The sequence below is a fragment of the Melozone crissalis genome, unplaced genomic scaffold (genome assembly GCF_028551555.1).
Source record: "Melozone crissalis strain CALT ecotype California unplaced genomic scaffold, PUWL_Pcris_2 ptg000027l_1, whole genome shotgun sequence".
Lineage (NCBI taxonomy): Eukaryota > Metazoa > Chordata > Aves > Passeriformes > Passerellidae > Melozone > Melozone crissalis.
In genome coordinates, this window is record NW_026535805.1 from 46,264,032 (window position 1) to 46,277,541 (window position 13,510).

The 13,510-nt window shown below is 36.2% G+C and overlaps 1 protein-coding gene across 2 annotated transcripts in view; it reads left to right on the plus strand.

Moving 5' to 3' along the window:
* The window catches only part of TBC1D32 (TBC1 domain family member 32), a 74,376-nt gene that overhangs the window by 47,436 nt on the left and 13,430 nt on the right, over positions 1-13,510 (plus strand). For both annotated transcript variants that reach the window (XM_054279112.1, XM_054279113.1), the window contains exons 27-28: positions 2,958-3,083; positions 9,918-10,001. In XM_054279112.1, the coding sequence (XP_054135087.1) occupies positions 2,958-3,083; positions 9,918-10,001 (210 nt within the window). The remainder of the gene's footprint in view (positions 1-2,957; positions 3,084-9,917; positions 10,002-13,510) is intronic.

Consider the following 13,510-nt stretch of genomic DNA (forward strand, 5'->3'; position numbering starts at 1 on the left):
CTTCTTTCTATTTTTTTTCTCCTTCCCGTATTCCCTCACCTTGTATCCTTCACGTCATTCAGAAGGTCTAGTGTTTTTTCAGGAAAAAAATCAAATTCAAGTCATTAATTTAGAATAACTTGTGAACTCATTCAGTGACAAACCAGAAAAGAGAAGAAATAAAAGCAGGACTTCTGTTTCTCAGTGTTGGTGGATTTGGAACACCTCTACTGGTAGTGGTAGTGTGACAGCCTGCCCTCAGTAACACATACTATACATAGCCCAGAACTATGTTGTTGCTTAAGTTTCAGCTACAGGGTAATACTGTTGGGCAGGTTGTAGTTACCTACTAGATTGTGAAAGCAAGCTGGTGTTTTTTAGATATCATGAGTGTTTGGAAGCAATTGTCATTCCAAAAACCCCCCAAGGTTCTGTCTATTTTTTGGCTTTTTTTTTTTTTTTTTACTATCATGACCTGCTGGCAGAAGTGATAGTCCACATTTGATGACAAGTTAAGGGAAGCAGTTGTTTATCTGGAAGAAAATAAGCTGCAGTGAGTTTGCACAGTATGATACCAGTTTCAGTTTGTACTGGATATATTAAATACATGACTGCACCACAGTATCTTGGTTGCATGGATCTCTGGTACATTGACTGATTAAGTCTCAGCTTGTAGTCCCTGATCCGTGTCTGCCAAACTGAATTACTACAATCCTTGAGGAAGTAAAATAACTATTTAACTTGTATCAAGGAGTGTTTCTTTGCAGCTCTAGGATTTTCTTCAATACTCAGCTGTTTCAGAAATAACAAAAAAGGGCAGAGAAAGAACTAGAAATCATACTGATAATACTGTAAGAGTTAAATCCTTTTCCACGTTAAATTTTCGTAAGTAAGCTGTTCTGAGCACCACTGTGTGTTATTTGGGAAGATACTGAGGACTTATTTATTTGAGGATAACAAAGAAATTTCAGGTTAATTAATTTGGAGGCATTATTAATGATAATAATTAATTTATTATAATAACATTGTTTTGAAATGTTATGTATTGTATAATAAATTCCAACGACAGGGATACAATCTACTAATTAGAAATCATTAAGGTCTTTAGATGAGCTTAAAATAAATTACATGCAAAATCATAATTCTGTTGAAAATATTATAATAATCTAAAAAGAATAAGATCCTTTGAAAAGAATGTTTTGAAATAGAAATGGTATGAAGAAGTAAAACTACCAGCAAATATTCTTCATATCCATAGACTGGCTCAAACAACTGACACTTGTCCTGGTTTAGGGCAAATTTAGGGAGGAAATCTCTGGAGATGTTCCTCTAGAAAGCAGATTCAAGCGGCCCCTCCTCCCACCAGTTTGGGAGAAAAAATTTCCTTTGAGAAAAATGGAAAAAAATTTATTTAACAAGCAAAGTACTTGCAAACAGGAAAAATGAGTAATATTAATGGTCTAACAGCAGAGGGATCGTACACAGCTGGAGTGAATGCATGTGCATTTGCTTTGTGTCAGATACCATCTTTATTTTTCTCCTCCAGATGGCCAGAAAGTATTTCATAGCAGCATCAAGGACTCTGGGAGCCAAGTTACCTGGTAGTTACCAAGTGCCCTGGCAGCCAAGAGAGCCAACTATGTCCTGGGGGGCATCAGGCACAGCATTGTCAGCTGGGCAAGGAGGGGATTGTCCTGTGCTGGGGGCAGTTTTGGGCACCACAACATAAAAAAGACATTAAGCCATAAGAGAGTGTCCAGAAGAGGCATCAAGGATGGTGAATGTCTGAAGGGGGAGCCTAATGCAGAGTGGTTGAGGTCATTTGGTCTGTTCAGCCTGGAGGAGACCTCACTGTGGTCCTCAAAATCCTTACAAGTGGAAGTGCAGGCACTGATCTTTTCATGCTTGTGATCAATGACAGGATTTGAGCAAATGGTATGATGCTGAGTCAGGGCAGGTTTAGAGTAGACATCCGGAAAATGCTATTCATCCAGAGGGTGGTTGGGTACTGGTACAGGCTTCTTGAGGCAATGGTCACAGCAACAAGCCTTTATGAGTTCAAGAAGTGTTTGAACAACACTCTCAGGCACACGGTGTGACTTTTGGGGTGCTCTGAATAGGGCCAGGAGTTGAACTCAATGATTCTGATGGGTGCCTTCCAGCTTGGCTTATTATGTGATTGTATAATAGAAAAGCAAAAGCCATGCACACAGGCAAAGCAAAATTAATTCACTGCATCCAGGTGGCAGGCAGGTGTTCAGCCATCTGCGGGAAAGCAGGACCCCATCACCTGTAATGGTTACTTAGGGAGACAAATGCAATCACAGAAATAGTTAGGTTTGAAAAGACCTCAGATATCATTGAGTCCAGCCTTTGAACACCACCATGTCAACTGTCATCATGTCAACGTGACTCAGAATGTTCCTCCCCTTCCTTTTTCTTCCCCCGACTCAATACACTGACCATGTCATATGGTATAAAATACCTCTTTGGTCAGTTTGGGTCCCCTGTGCCAGCTTTGTCTCCTCCCAGTTTCCCATGCACCCCTGGCCTCCTTGCTGGGGTAGCAGTAGGAAAGCAGCAAAGGCCAAATCTGTATAAGCTGTGCTCTGCTGACACAGATCTCTAGAACATCTCTGGATTATCACCTCCAGATTATCTGCAGCACAAATCCAAAGCATAGCCCCATACCAGCCATGTGAAGAAAATTGATTCTACCCCAGCCAAAATAAGCACAAAATCCCATCAGTAAATAGGATGTTTTATATAAAGAAGAATGTCATCAGTTTTAGGACTGCTTCTCCAGTTTAATTGTCTTAGGAAAAGGCATATTTATGTAGTCTTTTCTTATGAGGTCTGCCAGAAATACATGTGGCAATGGAGTTGGGGCTACATGATCTTTGAGGTCCCTTTCAACTCAAACTATTTTGTCAGTGTATGATTGTTATAGAATAACACTAATTTTTCATTTCTTCTAGATAAAGATCTTGACAAGCTCTTAAAACTCTTAAGAAGTCCAGACAAGCCAACTGGGTGGGCAGAAATTTGTAGAAAACAGTTCTGCAAAGTCATGAAAACCAGACCAGATAGCATCAGTGGACCAAGTGAGTATGACTTAAGAGGTTTAACAAAGAAAGCAGACAAAAGACGTTAAGCAACTCTAGTTATTTTCGTTGAGGAGTACATTATCTATACAAGTAGTCCATAATTTTGTGTTGACTATGAAAACTATTTCAGTGGTATTTCCCCAAGAAATCAACGTTTATGCATTTTATGTCCTATTTTTCACTTAATGACTATTATCCCTCTATGTTGTCAGTGAAACTTGACAGAGAAAGAGGGCTCAAATACAAGTCTTTGTTCCAGATCTTTAAAGGGTCCATTATTGAGATACTGAGAAAATGAAAATGAAAGCCTGAAGGAAAACAGACTTTTCTCAGAGATTAGTGAATGACTTAACATAGGTTGGGAAATTATATTAATGGGCAATTTCTTTAAAAAAATATCAGAATTAAGCCATACTAAACATCAAAGAATTCGTTCATTCAGGTTTTTCTTAATTTTCATATGCATTTCTAATGAACAGTATGATCGTGCAGGAGCAGTGCTATAGCTCAGTTAAAAAACCAAAGCAGCCAAAGCAAAACCACAGATCATCCAAATGACATAAATCATCTGAAGTAAGACATAATAATTCCCTTGTGATATATAAGCTTGTGTAGCCATAAAGAAGTGAAGTGTTCTCAGAAATTTCAGGCTTCTGTTCCTATAGGAGTTCTGATTATGGTCAGTATGTAGTCTAACTTGTTTACAGGTGCCCAAGGTTTCCCTTAATGTTATTTAGATAAGCAGTTAATACAACTGGCTGTTGCAGATCTCTTCAGATGTTCTGTATCTGCTTGGAGATATTTCAGAAGCAGCAAAATATCTGCAGCTCTGTGGTTTGAGACAACATCATGTTCACTGAATCCACTTTACAAGAGACAGCTGTGCATCTTTTGCAGCTTGCAAAGCTCTCCTGAATTTCAGAGGAGTGAGAGACTTCAGTCCAGATGCCCAGAAATCAAAATTTTCTCTATAGTTACAGATGGAGCAATCTCCATGGTTTACAGAACAAAGATGTACACTTGTGCTTTCTTTACTGGGCCCATTCTAAGGGGGACAGACATTAACAGGAATTAAACCAGAATATAATGGGAGAAGATAACATTAGACTCAAGGACTGTATGGAGTAGTGTGTATAGATTTGTTAAAAATATTCTGTGATCTGGTGTAAGGATTACCAGCTGCTGAATCTATAGAACTTGCTTGAACTCCATCAAAAAATTCTTGAGCAAACTGTACAGTATCAATATCTGCAATTCATCCTTCCCATGTCGATTACTCTCCCATCAACTTGGTCAATACTTTTGTGCTAAATGCTCTGGTAATGCATTGCTTTTGAGATGTCCTTAGACTGGTGTTTTCTCTGCTAAAGCATCACCTCTGACTGCAGCTTTTAAGTAATTTCTGTTCTCAAACATTGAAATCTGTTTTTTGAAAGGCTTTATTGAACTACTAAAAGGAGATACAAACCTTCCCAGGCTTGCATGTCTTTTAATACATCAGGACTGAAAGTCTGGGAATTTTCTTGGTCTCCTAACACAAAACATTGTAGACAATCAGCTCCTACAGTCTGGTGTTGTAAGCACAATAAGCGATGACAAAGATATTCTTCCAGTCATTCCTTCCCTAAAGGTGCCACAGATCTGTGGGTGTTAGGGTGTATAGCTCCTTGTTTTCTTTGGGTCACTTACCAGCAAGAGAACCATGGGGAGAGCCTTTGGCCAGGTTATGTCTTGGCTTCTTTTGGACTACTCATTACAAGATTTGTTGCCTCCCTCAAGTGTCTTTAGTACATCTAGAAAAGAAATCTCTGTGTATTTGCATCTAAGCTTTGGCAGAAAAAGAAGCAGGCAAATCAACTCCTCTGAATAAAACCTTAGGTTTATGTAGAAAGTTATTATTCTGTATGAATCTAGGCTTAGCATAGTGCATGTTCAAATAGTTCACATGACTGAGAGGTGGCTTGTGGTTTTGGTTTTTTTTTTCTCTTGAACCAGAATCTCATCTTGACTATTTCAACCATGCCTTTTTCAATTATCTCCTCCTTTTTGTACTTCAGATATGGCAGAATGTTGTTTTCTATTCCAGAAACTTCTTTTTTCATCTGTTCCCAGTTAACATTGTATCAGCATCTGACTTCTGGGCAGATTCAACATGCTTATTCCACTCTTCTTTTAGGAGACTTTAAACCCAAAGCAAAATAAATTAAGGGTGTTGCAGAGATGATATCAATTATATGCTAACATTTTTCCCTTCATAATGAGATATTCTGTCCCCAAATCCTGTTCTTCTCAAGCTTTATATTCATATGTGATGTGGGTAGGGATAGTAAACTCGGCTAAAATTACTTGCTCCATAGAGTCTTTCAGATTTTCCATCACCTATCTCCCTGAGCATCTGGATTTAGATCTCCAATATTCTTTAGGGCTTATTAATTTACCTCCAAATTGTTTTTTCTTAATAAAAACCAACCAACCAAGAAAAGAAAATACAGCAGCTCTTGAACTTGCATGTGAGAACTCACTGTAAAACAGGAATTTTCTCCCGCTTTTTTAAATGAAATGTTTGATGGAAGCAGAGTGGTTACAGTAAACACAGTGTTCTGGAATCCTTTAATATTTTGTGAGCTCTGCATCATCTGAGATAGCTCTATCAAAACAGGTTGACAAAAAATAGAGTGAGCCTTTGAGGCAGTGTTATTGTTTGTGATGTATGTGTGCTGCAGTCTTTAGCAATTGCAACAAAAAGTTGCAACTAACTGCAGGACTTTCCCCATAGGATAAAGAACCCATAACTGCTGTATACTGTTGTAGTTGTTTTAGTTCAGGATAACAAAATGCTGATATTGTATTTTCAAAGAAGTTTTTAGAATAATACAAATTAGATGTTTGTGTTTTTTATTTTTATGTCCTTGATTTTCCAAGGAAGCTTGTTAGAATTTGAGTGAAACAGTGGGTCTTTATGTTATGCAGAAAAAACAATTGCAGATCACAAATTCTTTCTTCTGACCCACAAATCAGTTTGGAGCCACTGTAAGCAGTGGCACGTGAGTGCACATGAATGTCTGTGCAGGTGTGTAAAGATTTGGTTTGGTTTGAAGGGCTAGTTTTTTCCAGTAATAAAGAAAATACTTGTATATTTATATAACATATGCAATGTTCATCTCTAATGGAAGCACTGTAAGAATTTTTATTGTCTTGTTTTCTTCTTTCCAGAGAAAATGTAGGTTGTTCATTTGTCATTTTAATGTACAATAATTGAAAGTTCTCCTTGTTCTTGCCATCAGTAATGGAATTGCTAACTCTGTTTTTCATATACTTATTAAACTGAAGTATGGTTGATGGAGTTGAAAATTCTGACACTACTCTTGCAAAAAAATAATCTGTCCAAGATGTTCACTCTTGAATTTCTAGCCTCTAACAGAAGTCACAAAACCACAGAATCCCTTCCACTCAGCAGAGTTGGAGACTGTCAAGGATCATTGAGTCCAACCCCTGGCCCTGCACAGGACCATCCCCAAGAGTCACACCTTGTGCCTGAGAGCAGAACTGCTGTTAAAAAAATCCTTTGTATTTTCTTTTAAACTCCTTTGAAACATCTGGATCATAGAACATGATCCAGTTGCAGTAGTTAGAGGATTTTTAAAAGTCTGATGATTTTTACTTCTTGACCTTTTTACTTAAAACTTTCAGAGTAGGAATTAAGTTAGTGCTCATGGTTGTTACCTATTAAAACAGTTTTAACCACATGCTTTTTTTAAAGCAGTATTCTTTTTCAGTTTTGACGCTGTTTCAGTTACCTTCTGTTGTACACTACCTCTTCAAGGAAAAATAAAATCCTGGAGGAAAGTAGGCATTTTATAAGCATACTGCAGTAATTTAAGAAATTTAAAAGCATTTATCTTTATTTTGTATATGATGACACACACCGAAATTAAAATTATGTTTATTTTTTGTGTAAGAATTAAATTTCCATGAGATTATTTCTAGAATCTTAAAAACTTCAATACTAACACATCCAAGCTACCATAATTTAAAAAAATTAACATTTTCACTGTGTTGGTAAGCCACATAAACTTTACCTGAAAATTTCAACTTTCCCAGCAATACTGACTGTACTGAACAATGAACCTGCCTAAATGTCTTTTTTCTAGTTTTCCAGTTAAATGAAGAATCATTGAACCAGTTTCTACAGTGGTGTCCAAATGGCAGCTAAATGATGTAGTATTAAAAGAAAAAAATTTAAATAGCTACTTGTCATTTCACATGGACATTCCTTTGGAAAAGGCAGTGTCCTGTGAAAACCATTTATTTAACTATTAACCGCTTGTGTTTTGAGACACGTTCTTGTGTGTCTTCTCTCAAACTCAATGAAAATATTTTCAAATATCCTGATAGGCACTTAGATAAACACTTTCAAATGGTGGGAATGAATTTAGTGCTTGAATTTCAGAATATTACTTAGCCATTGAACTCTCACTTGTATTAGAATTGAAGTATTCACCTGCTAGGTCAAGCATGTGGTTGGCTTATAACAAAAAGAGAAGAAATGTACAATGTGCCAACCTGGTTTTAAATTTTCTGAATTATGGGATATTTTAGTCTTAACATAGTTCTCATTTATCATTATAGTATGGCATATTTCAGTAATCACTGTACTAATAGTCAATAGTAAATATATAGCTAATTACAAACTTAAAGTCTAATTTCTGCTTTTTGCTGTCTGCAGTTGCAGGAATAGACATGTTTGCTCATTTTACATAAATACTTGTTATATTGTTTGTGAGCCAAATTCCACTAAGCATATTAGTGAGGATTAGTGAGTTTGTATATTCTTCAAAAAAGAATAAATTGTTACTCTTCTGTAAAGTAAATTGCTTTTTTTAGCCCCATGTGTTTTATTAACCATGATTAAAAGTAGCTATGTTATATTTAATTAGCAGTTTCATTTCAGTGTAAAAGTGCATAAGAATATAAATTACACATGTAGGTTTTTAGTTTTAATTTAGTAGTCCCTTGCAATCCAAAATTAATTTTGCTACCATTGGAGTTGGAACTCTAACAGTAAATTCATGTTTAGCTGTTGTAGTGAAACTTCTTTAGCATTACCAAAACACAACCTTTTAAAAACTTTTTTTGGACTCATTCAGTGTAATTTCTGTAAATATTTTAGGCAATTAATCAAGACAAAAAAGATTGTGATTTAATGTCAGTATGTTAGCTTAAAATAATTGGAAGAAGAATTAATTATCTTTATTATATCTTTTTTTGAATTGTTTTTCTGGCATAACAAGCATCAGAGTGTGGGTGGAAATTCTGTCTTTCTCCTCCTCCTCCTCATTCCCAAAAGAGCATGCACTGCTCTTTAACTGCTTGTGTCACTTTTCCTGTCATCATGGCTTGCTCAGGAGGTTTCTGGCTTACTCTGTTGCCACCTCCAGCATGTGTCGCTGCTCTGCCTCACTTGTGCTGCTGCAGGCTGCTCCTACCACTGTCTGCTTAAACAGTGTACTGGTACTGGTACCAGTGGTACTGGGTGTTCCTTATGGTCCCTTCCAACCCCTGCCATTCTATGGTTCTTTGAACTATTCAGTTTAAAACCAGCAAACCCACCTGGACAGTGGGTTCCTGGAGTTACGTGCAAGAATGGGGGAAGAGGAGCTGAAGCTTCGTTGCTATTAGCTGGAAGTGCTGCCAGGGAAATGGTAACATGGTGTTTAAACAGGAAATCCCACAGGTGGCAGCAGTTGTTACTCTCTAAATATGCTCCCTTGCTTTTCATTCTTGTGAGAAGTATCAGTATGCATATCTGTATGCTTTTTATCCTCTTTATGGAGCCAACAGCAGGTGTTTTAGGATAGCATTTACTCATAAAAGAAGTTCATTGTTCCTATCCTAAATTCCTAATATGGCTTCCTCATGTGGGCCTCCTCTGTGTAGTTGGTGTAAAGGCTTCCTTGTAACCTTTGTTTAAACTTGAATGGTGTTGTGTTCAGTTGCCATAGCCTCAGACTTGGGGAATTGAGGCATCAGGGACAGTTTGGATAATGATTTGTCACTGAGAGGTCTTGCTAACTTCCTGGCTAACATCCTATCAAGGTGGGAGATAAGATTGCCTCCATAGTGAACAGGTGTCAGCATCGGGCTTAGCTGTGCAGTGCCTGCAGACACAAAGTTCCATAGCAAGAACTGAAAAAGAACATTATGGCCATCATTAGATGCAGAATTTCCAAAATTAAATACTCCTATTGCATAAATTTAAGTGAATAATTTTTATCTTGTGATGGCATAGGTAGTTTTATATTGATGTTTGTTGGAAACAGCCCTTAAACTTCATGTGCTTTTGTTAGCATAATTTTGGGATGGTGTCAGCTTTTTGTTCTGTGTGGGTTGTTGAGTTTATTTGGGGTATTTGGTTGGTTGGTTGGTTGGTTTTGTGGTTTGTTCATTTTATTGTTTTCCTTTCCTGTCTCTATACACAGACAAATGTGGTGAGATATTATAGTTTAATTATAGTTAATTTTCATTTCATATTGAAACCATGTAACAAATTCTGAAGTAATCCGTGGAGGATATGAAGATAATATGAGATTCTCTTTCTGTTTACACTGAATATATTCTCAGTAAAACTATTAAAATTTAATTTAAGTTAGGAATGGTGTTAGGAATGTAAAAATGCAATGCATGTTTTGAGTTGTTTCCCCATAAAAATATGAATAAATATGCAGGAATTTAAATAGCTTTACTTTCCCATACATTGTCATTTAGTTAGGTGACGTAGTTCCATATTTTGTTTGTTGCCTCTAATTTTTAATGAGTTTTTACTTCTTGCAGTTTTGGCAGAATTAATTGAAAAGTTCGTGTCACATCTTTCTGAAAGCAAAACAGATTGTTATTTCAGCACAGGAAGCTATAAAGGTCAGTCTCCTAATAATTTATTGCCATGCAGCTTCTTCATATTTAAATTGCCTTTCTTCTAAATGTATCTGTATCATTTTGGGGGTTGTTTAAAATGTTCTTTAACAGCTCAAAAATTCTCTACTTCACTGTTGGGAAATACCTCACTTTGGAGAAGAAAATTATGTGCTTGAGTGAACAGAACAGATAATTATTAGTGATGGGCTTTCACATTTCTGTGCGTAAAATGGAAAGAGGAAGATGCAGAGCAGGTGAGGATGAGATTCAGAGTATTTGTTGACACCTATTATAAATGATTTGCAAAGCTGGTGGCATAAATATTTAAGATTGTGTAAGCAATCTGTCTCACCTTTGAAAGCCCCACAAAGATATACACTTTATATTGTATTAAGGGATATGTATTAAAGAACTGTTATTGTTGCCAGAGTAACCTGAGTGTTAGTTTTGTACAGATGTTGTGCTTACAGCCAGGAATAAAGGATGAATGATAACGTTGATTTATCCTGAGTGTAAATTAATGTGTTTTAATACTTTGAAGCACTGGTAAAATTAGAAGATTTAGAACCAATGTTAATATCTGCTGGAAGATGCGCTTTCATTCTTCACTGTTTGTCTGTGACTCTTCTCTCAGGTTGTAGTTCAGCCATTTAGAGTACATTCTGTTACTAACTATGGAGAATCAAGCCTGCTTTGGGGAGAGTCTCTTGTTTATACTGATATTTTACTCTCCTATCCATAGGATGCAGATATAGTATCCTTGGAGATTTGGGGCCTGCCTTTGAAGTTTCAAAGCATAAAACCCCTTTTGAAATTTTAGAAGCTGTCTTTCTTTATATTTAGTGGCCTTTACCTTCCAAAAACTTGCTAACAGGGTACCCTTAATTTCATTTGAGAATCTGTCTCTTTGCTTTATGAAGACAGTTGTTGATGAGACAGTTATTTCGATCACAATTTTATTTTTTCTTAAAAGATACTGATATCTTTGTCAAGGACAAGATATTTGTCTTGTCTTACTTTTCAATTTCTCATGAGGCATAATGAGCAATAAAGCAATTCCATTGACTCAAAAGGCTTGCTAATTGCATATTTCTGAGACTTCCTAATTCAGATAATAATTTTGGTTGTTCCTTTAAAAGCTAAACATGTAAAAACTAACAAGAGGAAGAAGAAAAATCTGACTGTGAATGGATGCCTTGCCCAGCAAAAACAGCAAGTCTGCTCTTCCTTAATTATGCTTCCATCTAATGTGAAAGACCTCTAAAGAAAAGGAGTAGGCCTTACTCCATTCCCTTACTCATCAAGTACCTTACTTTTAAACCACTCGTCTCAAACTTCTGGTCAAAGTTGGGATTTAAAATACATTCAGGAAGGTTCAACTTAGATCTTCTATTTAATTGATTTCACCACGAACCACTGATTAGACAGAGGTGGTATCCACTGCATTATTTATCTAAAATTTAATGTCAGCTTCGAAGAAAACAAAGTGAAAAAATCCCTAGATAATTGCAGGTTCAATTAATTATCTAGAATGAAAAATCCAAAAGAGTAGATACAAAACCAAAGATAACGTAGTGAAAACCTCAGTTCTTGGTTTTCTTGAGCCTTAAAGTTTTTCTTTTAATGATAAACCAACTCTGTCTAATATTTATTTTTGTATTTTCTGTATGAGAGAGTGTTTTTGGGTCTTATACAGGCACTACTAGGCATTAATTCTGGATAAGTTTGCCTGTTCGGTTATCAAATAAAGTCTCCAGCATTTAATGGGTTGTCTAAGAAAGAGTTTTCATGTGCAAATGCTTTTGATATTCCATGTGCTTTAATGAATAAAAGCTTGGAAATGGGAGAATAAGAAGTCTTCTCAAGACTAGTCAGTAATCTGGTGGTAAGAGGTAGACAGAGGGCTGGTGATGCCCTGTTGAGTTCTTTCCCTGTGAGCAACAGCATTATCACAGACTTCTTCTGTGAAGAGTTCTCTAGCCCAGAAAAGTGTTGCTCAGGTAAACACCATGTATCATCAAAGGTTTATTTTAACTTTTATAGGAAAACAGTTATTAAGTGTTCATAGCACCTTTTCCAGACAGGTGTAGCCATAAAGGTTAATGAGGGAAGTTAGTTTAGGCCAGTAAATTCATGCTGATTGACATGAAACAAAAGTCTGGCTCTAAAACTGAATCTGTGATCATATTCTAATTCTACTCTGAAACAGTAAAAGGATATGATTTTAGGAATGGGCCAAATAGCTACAATTATGTTCATTTTGGGTTCTTTTTTACATCATAAAATAAACAGTATGGCCTTCCTATGAAGGGAGGGTGATGTGCATTGAGAACCCAGGATGCATTGTGCTTTCTATGTTTGTACCAAAGGGACAACAAAGCACACTCAAATCTTTATCAGACCTTATTTGTTTAAAATTAGATTTCTCACTGATTTAATAATGATAGGCCAGATTTCTATACATTTCCCAAGGTTTTCTGGTAGTTTTTATGAAGCATTGCAATTGCTTCAAGGACAATTATTGAATGCCATGTTATTTCACAGTATTTCATATCCTCCTGTAAGAGCCATCTAACCTAAATCCTCAAACTAGTTACAGTAGAGACTTTTTTGGTATGAGGTAAAGCTAATGAGTTGTTAGAAGGTAACAAAATAAATTTGGATCTGAGGAACTGAAAGCCGGTTTCTAATAATTGTTTCATTTCAATGAAGAAAAGTCACATTTTGCATGAAAGTGGATTCAGTACAGCACATAGATATTCAGCGTTTATCATGTTTCCTGAAATTAGAATTTGATTATCTTAAAAAAATGACAGCCTTGTAAACCTGTAGCTAGTTGTAATTAGAATGACACAGTCATCCATCTGTCGTGGAACCCCTTAGGATTTCAGTCTCTTATAAAATTTGCAAATATGGAAAAATTAAATTAGATTGGGTTGTTACCATTTTCAAGATAAGAGAAAAGGAAAAAATATCTGATAAAAAACTATGCAGTTGCAATATTCAATTATAAACAGTGACACAAATCTTACATGAAGTTTACTTTCTGCTAGCAGCAACAATACTGCTGTGGTGCTTATTCAGATGACTGAATCTGTGCATATGTTGATGATCTCTGTCTGTCCCCTTTCCTAGAATTAATAATTCCTAGTTTACTTTTATGTTTTCTTTCTCCTTTATAAACCCTAAAACATTGAAACCCAAACCCTTGGTGTCTAGCTGTAATAGGTAATAAAATGGCAAGAAATTGAAATTTGCTGTAGTAGTAAATACCATGCATTATATATTAGGTATACGAAGTTCCTAAAATAGCCTTTTCCCTTTCTGTTAGCAAATTCTAGTTCAATGTAACAGAAATGCTTCATGAAAATGTCATAGTTTTCTCAAGGTTTAAACAACCCATTTATCAGAGAAATGTGAAGTCATTTAATGTATTGGTGTCTTGTGCTTCTTTATTGATCTCCATGGTGTGTTGCAGACCATGATGTGCTGCAGACACTTGGGACTGCTGC